This window comes from Zosterops lateralis (assembly GCF_965231275.1).
Source record: "Zosterops lateralis genome assembly, chromosome: 24".
In the NCBI taxonomy this organism is placed as follows: Eukaryota; Metazoa; Chordata; class Aves; order Passeriformes; family Zosteropidae; genus Zosterops; species Zosterops lateralis.
The window spans coordinates 6,860,773-6,873,717 of NC_139784.1; the positions used below are offsets into that span (position 1 = coordinate 6,860,773).

The 12,945-nt window shown below is 47.4% G+C and overlaps 1 protein-coding gene across 1 annotated transcript in view; it reads left to right on the forward strand.

The window, feature by feature from the left end:
- Positions 1–12,945, forward strand: part of TANC2 (tetratricopeptide repeat, ankyrin repeat and coiled-coil containing 2) — a 124,549-nt gene that overhangs the window by 105,913 nt on the left and 5,691 nt on the right. Inside the window, exons 18-25 of the mRNA XM_083877449.1 lie at positions 1,322–1,415; positions 4,255–4,388; positions 4,963–5,086; positions 7,143–7,318; positions 8,145–8,277; positions 8,853–8,882; positions 9,780–9,871; positions 11,351–11,497. Coding sequence (XP_083733575.1) covers positions 1,322–1,415; positions 4,255–4,388; positions 4,963–5,086; positions 7,143–7,318; positions 8,145–8,277; positions 8,853–8,882; positions 9,780–9,871; positions 11,351–11,497 — 930 coding nt within the window. The remainder of the gene's footprint in view (positions 1–1,321; positions 1,416–4,254; positions 4,389–4,962; positions 5,087–7,142; positions 7,319–8,144; positions 8,278–8,852; positions 8,883–9,779; positions 9,872–11,350; positions 11,498–12,945) is intronic.

Consider the following 12,945-nt stretch of genomic DNA (forward strand, 5'->3'; position numbering starts at 1 on the left):
GGAACAAATACATAAGAAAGAAGTCTATAGAGAGTAAAATGACATGGTAATGCAGTCGTTCTTATAGGCTGAATGCAAAGTTTGTAGGTTTTGTATCTCACGCCGGTTGGTCAATGTGAATTAGAATATTCAACAGAAAAAAAGGATATATTGTATTGTCACAAGAGGATCACTCTCTTATCCTCTCTTGTCCTCTCCTCCCCGCTCTCGTCCTCTCTTCTCCTCTCTCCTCCACTCTTCTTCCCTCACCTCTCGTGGCCCATCTCCACTCCTCTCTCTCACCTCCCTTGCTCCTGTTTTCTCCCCACGTTTTTCCCCTGCTCCTGCCCTGTTTTTACCCCTGAGCTCTTTTCTATCTCTCTCTCTCTCCCCATTCTCTCTTTAGGGCTTTGCTCCAGCCCAGGCTGGTGGCTGAAGGCAAAGCCCTCTTTACCCACCACCCTTGTAATAATAAACCCAGGTGTTTTTAGAGCATCTCAGGTGTGCAGAGTTCCTTGTCCCTGCTGTCCATGGAAAAAATCCCTACAGTCCAGAGTGCTTCTGTCCTGCTCTTCCTCTCTGTCCCATCCCAGTGTTCACAGATCCCTTGGCAAACCCTGTGGTCTGGGCAGGCGTCCAGGAGAGGAAGCATAACAAGCCTTTAAGTTGTCAGAATAAACTTTTGGAATTAAACTTTTAAGCAGGGATAAGATGGATGGGCACACGTTGCCTACACCACTCCTCCAGCACGAATGGGGAGTATGAGAACACGTAACTTTGGACTCTGTGTTGGGGTAGGGAAGAGCCAGAGCTTCCTCCTGCCGTCCTGACAAAGAGTTATGGTGGGGAAAAAGATATATAGAATAATTTAGGTTGGAAAATACCATTAAGGTCATTGTGTGCAACCATTAACCCAGTGCCAAGCCCACCACTGCCATTAGTCCCCTCCATAGAGCCCCAGTGACCCATGGCAGCCCCTGTTCCTTCTCCTTCCCTTGAGAATTGAGTTCTTTCCTACCAAATACCTCCTTTCAGCCTCACCTCCTCCAAGAGATGCATCCACTGCACACACCAGGTCATCTCCAGCTGAGCAGACACAGTTACAGGGAACTGACCCTACTGAGTCTCATATCAAGACACTTGGTTGGGTTTTTCTGCCTTATACAGGGCAGCAGGTTCAGTGATTAATCTCAGAAGGAATATTTCCTTGATCTCAGCGTGCCAGGCATAAACTGTTCCCTTCCTTCAGTGTATTCCAGGCAGCTTGTGTATAACACATTGATGTTGGCAGTTCCTGTATAACACATTCGGGTTCATGATCTGACACATCATTTTGTTTTAGATTGTCTCCTACCTGCTCGATCTTCCAGAAAAAGATGAAGAGGAGGTGGAGAGAGCACAGATCAACAGCTTTGACAGCCTTTGGGGAGAGACAGGTGATTTCTGTAGGAGCTGTAGCTTCCCTTCCCTTCCCTTCCCTTCCCTTCCCTTCCCTTCCCTTCCCTTCCCTTCCCTTCCCTTCCCTTCCCTTCCCTTCCCTTCCCTTCCCTGGGTAGCTCTGACATTCCCAGCCTGCTTGTTTCCATCTCTGTTGTCCCACACCTCTGCCCCCCAAAAATGCCAAAAGCTGGACTAACTAAACATCTGGGAGTTTCTCTATTAGAGAGTTTAAATAAATTTGGAGAGAAATGCAGGTTTTTCCACCTAAAAATAGCAAACTGCTCTGAAAATCTGAATCCTGGCTTGTCTGGGTTTTGGTACTTGTTGCTCATGTCTCATCTTCCACAGAGCAGAGCTGAGTGCCTGGCTCGATGATATCAGCCTGATATCATCCAAATGGCAGTGCCAAGTGACATCATAAGTTTAGGAACTGCTGACAGCACACTCTAGCCAACTCCAGATGGACTATTTCCCCCTGGGACAAAACTAATATCAAAACCCAGCAGAAAAGTGTCTGAGTCACTTAGGCTATCTCCATCAGAGTTGGAGGTGCAAAAAGCATCTCCATCAAACTGTTTGTCTTGCTGCCAGGCTGTGAAACAGATCCACGTGCTGGATAGGAGCAGTTTAATGATTCCTTCTCCAGATAAAGTTGTTTTTTTCTACAAGAAAACAAGCAGCAGAAGCAGAATATGCTGTTGCAGATCCTTGGTGTGGGAGGCCGTGGTTTGATGTTGCTCACTGATGGAGATGGGCACTTCCACACCTGAACCCCATCTCCGGCTCCGTTGGAGCTGTTTTGAGGCAAAACACAGCAGTTGTTGTGTGGTGTTTATGCCAAGCCTTGGTTATTGCATGGTGAGTTGTCCTTCTGGCACTGCATCCTCATGGAAAAGCTGCAAAATGAACATTCCTGTTTACCAGCACAGGATCCTGGTTGCTGCTCCTTGGCTGGCTTTGGTGGACTCACCGTGGTTGTGCTGGGCCACGGGAGCTCTCCAGCAGAGAGTAAAACTTCAAACCAGCCCATTTTCATCCCCCTTCGTTCCTCCTGGAGGAGCAAGGTCTGGTTGCTCAGTAGCACAGGAGCTTTTGAGCTTCCCTTGAGCTGGAGCTGCAAAGGACAGGCTGGAGCCACGTACCCACAGCAGTTGCTTGGACCCTGAGGAACAGAGCAGCAGAAAAAGATGATTCACTGCAGGCAGAAGGGATTGCAAAGGAAAGTAGAGAAATCATGGATCAAATCATCGTGTTGCAGTAAAGTCTTCTCCAAAGAACATTTCCTAACGAACACCAAACACTGGAGTGATTTACAATATTTTTTTATTGTTGCAAACATAAGTAATTTTGATGTAAAATGCCTCAACGTTTCAAGTGCAGGCAGGTTTAGAAGTAGAACCCAGCAGCCCTGCATGCCAATCCCTCTGCCTCCTTCTATATTTGTAGCTTACGTTCAAAACCCACATGGATCTGATTATAGATTTTGCAGAATGTTCTGCTTGTGGCAGCAAAATGATTTTTCTTTTAACTCTTGGTGTCTCTCAACCCCAAGAGAAGAAAATTCAGCCATAATATGGAAGAGGATTGAGAATTAATTAAATCCCCCAACATTAACAGTGTTGCAGTTGGAAACCCATCAACACCTTGTAATCAGCCAACCCACAGAAATGTACTTCAAAGAAAAAACAAGCGGCATCAGTCAGAAATAGACTCCCACCTTCTGCTCCAACTCCTACCAGAAGCAGCAGAACGTGGAGCCAGTGGAGCTGTGCTGAAGTGCACAGAAAGTTAGGAAGAGGGAGGAACCAGAATGTCTAAAATTAATACTGAAACAAGTCATCGGCAGGTCCTGAACTTGGAACTATTTTCAGATCGAATATGTGTTCTCTAACTCATCCACACTTCTGAGTTAACAGAGCCCATTTTGTCATGGAAAGAATTCTCAGGTATTGCTTCTACCCACCTGTAATATCATGAGCATATGAAAACGAGAGATGTTTTTGGGTTTGCACAAAGACCCTGGCTGGTAGGATTAGCTCTGGCCAGAAACAAAGCCCAGAAATAATGTTCTTCTTGGAAAACAGGTGAGCAAACCCATCCTATTTTGCTTTCCAGTTGTTTCCCTGGCTTTCAAAGATCTACAGACTAAAGCGGGATATGGAAAGTAAAAGTCCTCCTGGATTACACTGCTCTGTGCTTGTTTGGGCAAAGGAAAGCCACCAATGGGACTGACATCAGTAGCTGGCAGGATCTGTCAGGGCCTCCTGCTTGATCCCTCACTTGTTTCTCTGTAATCGTGGTGGGATGAGGCAATGACAGGTTGCAGAAGGTCTTGTCAAGTACCTGAAGACCTGTATTTTCACTGGAAATTGTGCCCCTACTCAGACACATTCAGCCTCACAGCCTGTGGCTTTGGCAGTAGGGAAAACAGTAAGGGAATTCATAATCACATTTCTTTGCAGCTAAACCTGAACCTCAGTCACACTCCTAACCTCAGTCACAAGTGCCTGTAGATTATTTTATATTATTGGGATTCTCATCCCATTTCACTGTTACTTGCAGAAAACAGTAGAAGTTGATTGTCCCAAACAGTCTCGTTCCATGACATCATGTAAACTTCTCATGGAAGAGTTGACCTTTGAGGTAACTAAAATTACAAGAGTTGAAACTGTACCAACCCAGCCCATTTCTTTTGTTCGTTTCGCCTGCCACAAAATAAGTTTGGCATTTCAAGCCTCATCGCTTTGTTATCCAGCAGAAAGACCCGTTTCCAGATAGGAAAACACTCCAGTGAGTACATGGCTCTGTCCCTGACTGGTTTTCTCTCCGGTGCAGCCCTGACGGCGGCGGCGGGGCGCGGGAAGCTGGAGGTGTGCAGGCTGCTCCTGGAGCAGGGCGCCGCCGTGGCGCAGCCCAACCGCCGCGGGGTCGTCCCGCTCTTCAGCGCCGTCAGACAGGGACACTGGCAGGTCAGTGGGGTTCCTCACGCCCTTGGGGTGGCCAGAGGTGGTGGGGTCAGGCCATCCCTTGCATCGTGCTGGAATAGGCATGGAGAAGACAAGCCCCAGCTCTTTTGGGAGAATGGTCAGAGTGAAAAGTGATACTGGTGTTTCTATTGCCCCAAGCTCTGGCTGGCTACAGACAGCTTTGCTTAAGTCTTGTGTTATCATAGAATCCTGGAATGGGTTGGGTTGTAGGAGATCTTAAGAGATGATCTAATTCCATCCCCCTGCCATGGGCAGGGATACACCTTTCACTATCCCAGGTTTCTCCAAGCCCCATCTAGCCTGGCCTTGAGCAGTTCCAGGGATGGGGCAGCACCAGCTTCTCTTGTTATCTCACCACTTGGCAAAGACATTTTTCCTGTCCTTACACCTCCCTTCCTTTTCATAACCCTTAATCATCCATTCAGCAATCCCAAGGGGCACCATGCCTGGAGAGGCAGGTGGGAGCTTTTAGAACATGGGGTCTGCTCTGCTCTTCCTTGGCTCTGGCCAGTCTTCTTATCTTGTGTAACCCGTGTCGTGGCTTTGTGTGTTGCAGATCGTGGATCTCCTGCTGACGCACGGCGCTGACGTGAACATGGCAGACAAGCAGGGCCGGACGCCGCTGATGATGGCCGCGTCCGAGGGACACCTGGCCACTGTGGAGTTCCTGCTTGCACAGGGTTAGAGCACCTGCTGGGAGCTGTTGGGGACCAGTTCTGGTACATCCCACCACACCAGCTCCTTCAGAGGAGGTTGAAAATAATCTGGTCTGGGCTGTGCACGTAATGTTTCTCTGGGTCTTTGGATGCTGAGAGGAAAAAAAGTCAAAAACGTGAAAATTTTTACTTTAAAAGATCCATTCTTCTAAAATCCACTGTAATAACACATGGTCCTGAAAAGTTAACTCGAGCCTGGGCAGAGTACAGTGATATATGGCACATTTAATTAAAATGGCTTTGACAGTCCTGCTCAATGTTTCATTAAAATCAAAGTGTGTGAATCGTAAGCCACAAGCATTAGTTAGCATGTTGCAAAGCAAATCTCATAGGACTACTTGATTAACGCGGTCAGCAAATGTAAACACATTTTATTAGCTAAGTTGCAGTCATCAATCAGTTTGAAACCCAGAATTTTGGAGTTACCTGTGGCTCAACACCCAGAAATAATGGATGTGTGAACAGAGAATTAAACTTCCCTGATAGCAGCTCTGCCAAATCTGATATTTATACAGACCTGTGTTACACAAAGCAAAATAATTCCTCATGCTCGTTCCATTTGGCAGGAGCTTGATTATGAATCTCGCTTTCCTGCAAAAATCAATCCCTTGATGGTTTTCTACCTGAGCATCATCCCTTGGTGGATCCCACCCTGCCTGGGCACTGCAGCTTTGTGCACATCCTCTGTTCAGAACACATCATCCCTGGAAATGTCCAAGGCCAGGCTGGATGGAGCCTGGAGCAACCTGGTGTAGTGGAAGGTGTCCCTGCCCACGGCAGGGGGTGGGACTGGATGATGTGATTCTGTGGTGTCATCCCTGAGCCTGTACCTTGCAGCCTGTGTCTCACCTTGGCATTCATGATTGCCCCAGCTGCTGTTTGTCTCCTCCCCCACTGACACTCCACGCTGTTGTTGAGAGCTCTGGCTGGAGGGTTCTGAGCACACCTGGAGCAAACATTCCCGTGCTGTGCTGCTCCACAGGTAGGGTGTGCCAGCAGGGAGACCTCAGCTGGGCAACCTGCGCAGACAGGGATGTGTTGGCTGGGATGAACAGGAACGTTTAGGAAATTCACATCGCTCCCACTGAATTTGCTGAACATTCTAGAAGCAGGGAATCTCATGCTGGGAGGTTTTAGAATTTGCCTCTAGGAGAAAAGCACTGCAGCAGCAATTCATCCCAGCTGCTGGCAGGAGCATCCCGCAGGTAGCTGCAGATCCTCGGAGGAGCAGAACTGATACAGATCATCTCTGCACACTCCAGAGCCAGAGCCATGGCTGTGCCATGGCAACAGGAGTTGTCTTCATGCCATGAAGCAGAGTGTTCACTTAAAGCTGCTGTTCAGCTCTCATATCCATATCCATGTGCCGTGTGAAGCAATACTGACCTGTTGATATGGCAGCACCATTTCCTTGTCCAAGAAAACATCAAATCCCCCTCTCCTTGGCTTGTAGTTGGCAGTAGTGTATCCCACAAAGTTGTATTTGTATTGGGTAAAGTTCAGGGAGAAATACTGCTGGAAATTGTGTACTTTTGGGTAAAGGGGAGGGGAGTGAAGAAGGGAAAATATGTGGTTTTTTAGAAGAACTGAGCTGAATTGACTTAATTCCCCATGGTGACCTGCTGAAACAGCAAAATGGTCTTCATCTCTGACTCACACAGGCTGGAACGGGGTTAGATTAAGTAAAAAAAAACAAAAACAAACAGTTAAAAAGATGATGCCTCAGATGAGCAAAGTCAGATCCACCGTGCTGCTCAGATGTTTGCCAGGAAAGCCCACAGAGGGAGGCGTGAGAGTGTTTGCAGCTTGGTGTGAATCAACTCACTTGCCACAGTTCCCATCAGTGTATTTGAAGTTGCCACAGAGGGTGGGATCTGTGGTGGGAGAAACATTAATAAAGGAATTAATAATTACGTACAGAGCTCTCTGAAAACAAACTGTCATTGCTGAGCAGAGGGTTTGTGGTAAACAGCGCTAAACAACGGAGAGCTCTGAAGTGAAGTGCTGCTTGTTGTTTCAGGTGCCTCCATCTCTCTGATGGACAAAGAGGGCTTGACAGCCCTCAGCTGGGCCTGCCTCAAGGGCCACCTGCCCGTGGTGCGTTCCCTGGTGGAGAATGGAGCTGCCACAGACCACGCGGACAAGAACGGCCGCACGCCGCTGGACCTGGCAGCGTTCTACGGCGACGCGGAGGTGGTGAGTGACCCGTGGGACTCACACAGAAAATGGGCACTTGGTGGTGTAAAAACCATAAAATCATACAGAGTTCAGCTCAATGCAGCAATAAACACATGGAGTCCTGGCCCTCCACGTGGGAAGGTGCTTCCACAGAAGCTGATCAGAGAATCCCAGAATAGGTTGAGTTGGAAGGGAACTTAGGAACCGTCTCGTTCCACCCTGTGCCATGGGCAGGGACACCTTGCACTATCTCAGGTTGCTCCAAGCCCTGTCCAGTCTGGCCTTGAACACTTCAAGGGTTGGGACAACCAAAACTTCTCTGGGCACCCTGTGCCAGGGCCTCACCACCACTGCAGGGAAGGATTTCTTCCTAATATTCAGTCAAAACCTACTTTTTTTTCAATTTAAAGCCATTCCTCCTTGTTCTGTCATTCCAGGCCCTTGTCCAAAAGTCCCTCTCCAAGCTGTTCAGAGCCCCTTTAGACACTGGAAGGGGCTCTAAGGTATTCCTGGAGCCTTGCCTTTTCCAGGCTGAGCAATCCCAGTTCTCTCAGCCTGCTTAACTGAGGTGCTCGAGCCTTTGGAGCATCTCCATGGCCTTCTCTGGACTGTGCTTTGGACCCCAGAGCTGGACACAGTCCTCCAGTCTCACCAGAGACCAGAATGGAGTAGAGGGACAGAATTCCCTCCCTCGACCTGCTGCCCACAGTTTACCCTCACACCCCACGGAGGTGCTTTTAGCCCAGGCAGTAGAGAACAAGCTTCTGCTGATCCTACATCCCCCCACCAGCGTGCGGGGGCTCTCAGCCAGGAACAGAACTGACTGTTGGCCTTCTGATTGCAGGTTCAGTTTCTGGTGGACCACGGGGCCATGATCGAGCACGTTGACTACAGCGGGATGCGGCCCCTGGACAGAGCAGTGGGCTGCCGCAACACCTCGGTTGTCGTCACCCTCCTGAAGAAAGGGGCAAAGATAGGTAGGAACAGGGCGACACTGCCATGGGCTCTGTGTTCAGGCAGGACTCAAGCAGTGGGGTTAGAATCCTAAAAAATACAAGTGTAACCCAGAGGCAGCCTCAGCCCCAGCCGCTGCTTCGCACTTGGAAAGCAGACGGCGAGTCAGGACTATTTGGTTCTCTTTAGTAAAATGGGGAGTTTATTTTTTTTTTTTTTCCTGTCATATTACTTAGCAAAATTAATCAATAAGCAACTGTTTCTTTGGCAAGGTCTTTCCTCTGGTAATGCTTTTTCTGTCTTTACTAGTCTGAGTTGCCAGGTGTACTCTGTCCGTGCCTTGCTGTGAGCTGCTGCGTTCACTTGCTCTGTGTATGCTTCCAGACCTCAGTGTACCTGCACTGCGCCACACAGCTGCTCACGTTATGTTTTCCTGTGAAAGGGGATTTTGCTGGTGCATTGGCTTCCTCGCTGCCTGCCTCTCACAGCTGCTTTTTTCCTTTCTTTTTTTTTTTTTTTTTTTTTTTTTTTTTTCACCTTCATCCATTTTTTTCCCCCCCTCTCTCCTACAACTTCTTGTTTTTTCCTTTCTTTGAAGGTTGTCAGACGTTACCGAGTCGCCCACGAGGTATATCTCATTGCTGTCAGCATCAGCTTCGATCTGATAGCTTTGTCAGCCTTGCTTTCTCCTGTTTGATTTAGCCTGCATGCCGTCCCCAACACCTCTAATCTTTTAATTTACCTCACCTTCAAATAATTTTTTTAATGACTGTTGCAGAGAATAACTTGAACTCAAAAACTAACCTCCTTCCCCCAAAACGTACTGAATCTATTTATAGAAAATTGTTGACTTACTCTTCACCCACACTAATGAGCTGTCCTCAAATTTTTTGCCACCCCTTCCCTCCCAATATCAGTCCTTGAGATATGAGCTGGCTCTGCAGGGTGGCCCCTATGCAGAGCTAATGCCCACAGCCCAATGATGCCTTTGGCACTGGCAGCACTTACATATGACCTTTCCTTTGTCATTTTTTTTCCTGCCTTAATGGATTTTCTACTCTAGTCTTTCACATCTTGTGAAGCTGGAAATCACAATCCACTTAACCACAAACCACCTATCAACAGTCAAACTGCAAACGCCCTAGTACACTTCCATAGATTTGAGTTTAGAAATGCTTTTATGTAACCACTCTGATTTTTTTTTTCCTTTAAATACAGTTTGTTTCCCCCATCTCAGCCTGTTCCACATTCAGCACTGCCCCCTTGTGGAAACGGCCCTGTTCTTTCCCAGACCATTGGGATTAGCCTTAATGACTGCAAAGGAAAACCATTGCTAAGGGGATGACATTAATTTAGGTATCAGAGGAATTGTCAGCCCAGTCCTTTGGAGCGCTCTGCCCTTTGACCATGCCAAGTTGTTCTCTCCAGCAGAAATTCCCACCCCAGGGTATTTTTTTCCACCCAGCTTCCTACCACCCTTGCATTGTATGAGTTCTTTACCCATCATGCATCCTGTACACTACAGGTCCAGCAACTTGGGCAATGGCAACCTCCAAACCAGACATCATGATCATCCTGTTGAGCAAGCTGATGGAGGAGGGAGACATGTTTTATAAGGTGAGAAGGGTGGGTTTGGGACATGGAACAGAGGCAACTTTGCAGCGTGACTTGATGTGGGGTTTTGGGCTGTGTTAGGTTACTGGTTGGTCCTCCCCAGCCTAAATGGTTCTGTGATTCTAATGCTGCTTCTTTAACCCATGGCGAGTAAAAAAGCTCCCACTCGCAGCGTTCCTTGTGCTCTAAACTGGTTGGTTTTGGTTAGTGGGGTTGGAGAAGAGGGGATTGCTTGCCCAAATCTGTAACAAAGCTGAAGCAAAGCCAAGTTGCTCTGGATTTGAGCCAGCACTTCATTTCCTCTTTGAAAGCAGCAGGGCCTAAGTTTTTGTTGTGAGTGCTGCTGCTGTTGCATCAGGTCTGGCAGTCTTGTCATTACCTAGCAGGTTCACTCTTGGGGATAAAGGATAGAATATCCCAGAAAAACTCCTGGAATAAACTTCTGAAATTAAAACAGATTGTCAGGATACAGCTGACTTTGTCATGTCCTTTAGCCCGTGGGAGACATTCCACTGTTACAGTTAGGGAGTCTTTTTTTTTGCTCTGTGTTTGTTTTAAGTTTTTTTTTGCTTTAAAACCTGGAGATTTGCACACACATAGAAAATGTGCAAGTACAACAATGATTCACTCTAAGAGTGAAGCGGAAAATACGCAAAGCTGGCATTGTAATGGGAGTTATCTGCCAGAGATACGTGATACAGCTGAGAAACCTGAGTCTACAGGTTTTTAAAAACTCGCTATTTGTAGCTGCAAAATTTCTGTCTGGGTCATGAGGAACTGTGTGTGTGTCCTTGATCCCATCCTGCCCTCTTTCTCTCACCCTGCCTGTCGGCTGCCCCCCTTCAGGGTGCATATCATCCCATCCCAAAATTAGTTGCCCAAAATAGCAGAGATGAGTCACCTTTGAAGGTGACTGTTGCATACCAATAATTATAAACGAAACCCAGTTAACAGACTTAGACATAGAGTTTTAAACATCTGAAGTCCAGGAAGGTGAATCTTAACCCTATTTGTCCAAGTTCAGAGCCACGGCAGTGCCGTAACACTTGTCTTTGCTATTGCAGAGGTTTCTCTGAGCCCCAGAGCTCCACCCAAAGTCCCACAATTTGTGTTTCTTACCCTCCTGGATGTGTATTAAGCTTTGGGTGGAGGGTGTTTTCCAGGAATGGGTAACTGATCATCCAGCTCAAAAGACCAGCCAAGAACCAGATGGAGTTGTATCGAGTTAACACCTTTTCTCCATGTTTCCTGCTCTAGTGTGACAGCTCTGTATGAAGTGGGAGATCTCAACTTGCACAAGGCATCTGCCTTTCCAGCTCAGGTGTTCCCTTGATCAAATGTTTTGCCCTTCCTTTCTAGGAAAGAGCTAAGTAGTGAAGTTGTGCTTCGTTAGCCACCTAAAACATTGGTGGGGCTGCTGAGTGAACTCTCTGCAGTAAACTCAACCCAAGGATGAGTATTGACATGTTTTCCTTCTAATAGAAAGGTAAAGTGAAAGAGGCTGCCCAGCGTTACCAGTATGCTCTGAAAAAATTCCCCAGAGAAGGGTTTGGAGAAGACCTGAAAACCTTCCGTGAGCTGAAGGTGTCGCTGCTTCTCAACCTCTCCCGGTGTCGAAGGAAAATGAATGTAAGTGTCCTGTCTTTTCATGGCCTTAAGCAAAACCCGACAGCTTTGTGCCTCTGCAGAGACATGTCCACCCCTCATCGTGCTTTGGCCTCTCACATCTCTCCTCTCTGTAACCTGGTTGTCCTTCACAGAGCACTGACATTTTATAATTCCAAAGCAGTAGTGATTTAGTATGCATTTCAGATGATTAAAAATTCATCGCTGTGTTTATAGCTCTTTGAATTTTTTATTACTCCCTTTTTGATGATGATGTTCACATCGTCACATGGGGGTGGAGGCATTTTCCAGATTTCTGGGGCAGCAGTGAGGAGGAGCCAGGAGATGTGCTCCTTTGAATACTAATTAATTTCAAATGAAGGAGCATATGCTTAGGGGGTTTGCACTTCCCCAGGGCAGTGACTCATCCAGAAACACCTCCACAAGACTCCCTCTCATCCCAGAACTTCCAGATCCCTGTCACTCTCCCCACTGCAATCTGGCAGCATCCAGCAACCAGCTTGTGCAGATGTCTGTTCTGCCAGCCTTCCCTGGAGTGCAGGGGCTTTCAGTTCCACAAATCAAAGTCACCATAAACTCAGAAAGCAACATTGCTGAGGTCATGAGCCAGCAAAGGTTACAGTGGAGGGGAAGGAGCTTTTGGGACACCTTCGTTTCTTTTTCTGTGAGGAAGAAAAGTGGAAAAGAACAGGATTAAAATCCTTAATGCTGGTGAACAAACACAGTTTGGAGAAAAAGTGTAAACCTTCTCTTTAAATCACAGCTCTTTAAATCACAGCCAAATTCACAGCTAATCAACTCCAGCTCTTGTCCTATGCTTTCAGGACAAGATTTTTGGTTTATCATTAACTGGGGAATGCCAGGTTTTGTGATAGAAAATTTCAGAGGGTTGTAGTTGCTCCTGAAATTTTTGCATCCATAGATGAGACCATAAAGGCACCTGTCCCATGACTGCATTCCCAATTGAGTTTGTTGGACAGTAACTCCTCAGTACCTGCTCTGCTGCAGGTACGAACAGAAGGATAAGGTTTCCCAGGCAGGGCATGCCCATAGCAAGAGCTGGCTTCACAAGTTTCTGAACAAACCAGGAGCAGCACTATTCAGTCCTTTCTCCCAGAGCTGGTCAGGTCACAGCCCAGTGCAGCAATCCAAAGCAGTGAAATTTGGCTGTGAAATGGAATCCTCCCCAATAGGAGGAGTTCTCCTTCAAAAGTGCTGAGCTTCAGCTGAGCTTAGCAGGACATGAACTTTGAGGACAAGGCAAGGGAGGGTGACAGGGTCTGAACCAGAGCTGATAATCTGCTCTCATGGCACTGCCCCTAGAAAGCACCCAGAGCAGCCCCATATCCCAGACTGTCACCCTCTCCCTGCTCCCAAACTGTCCTCCCAGGTGAGCTGTCATGAGGAAATGAGGAACAGTGGGATTGATAGGAAACCTTTGCCAGGCAAGT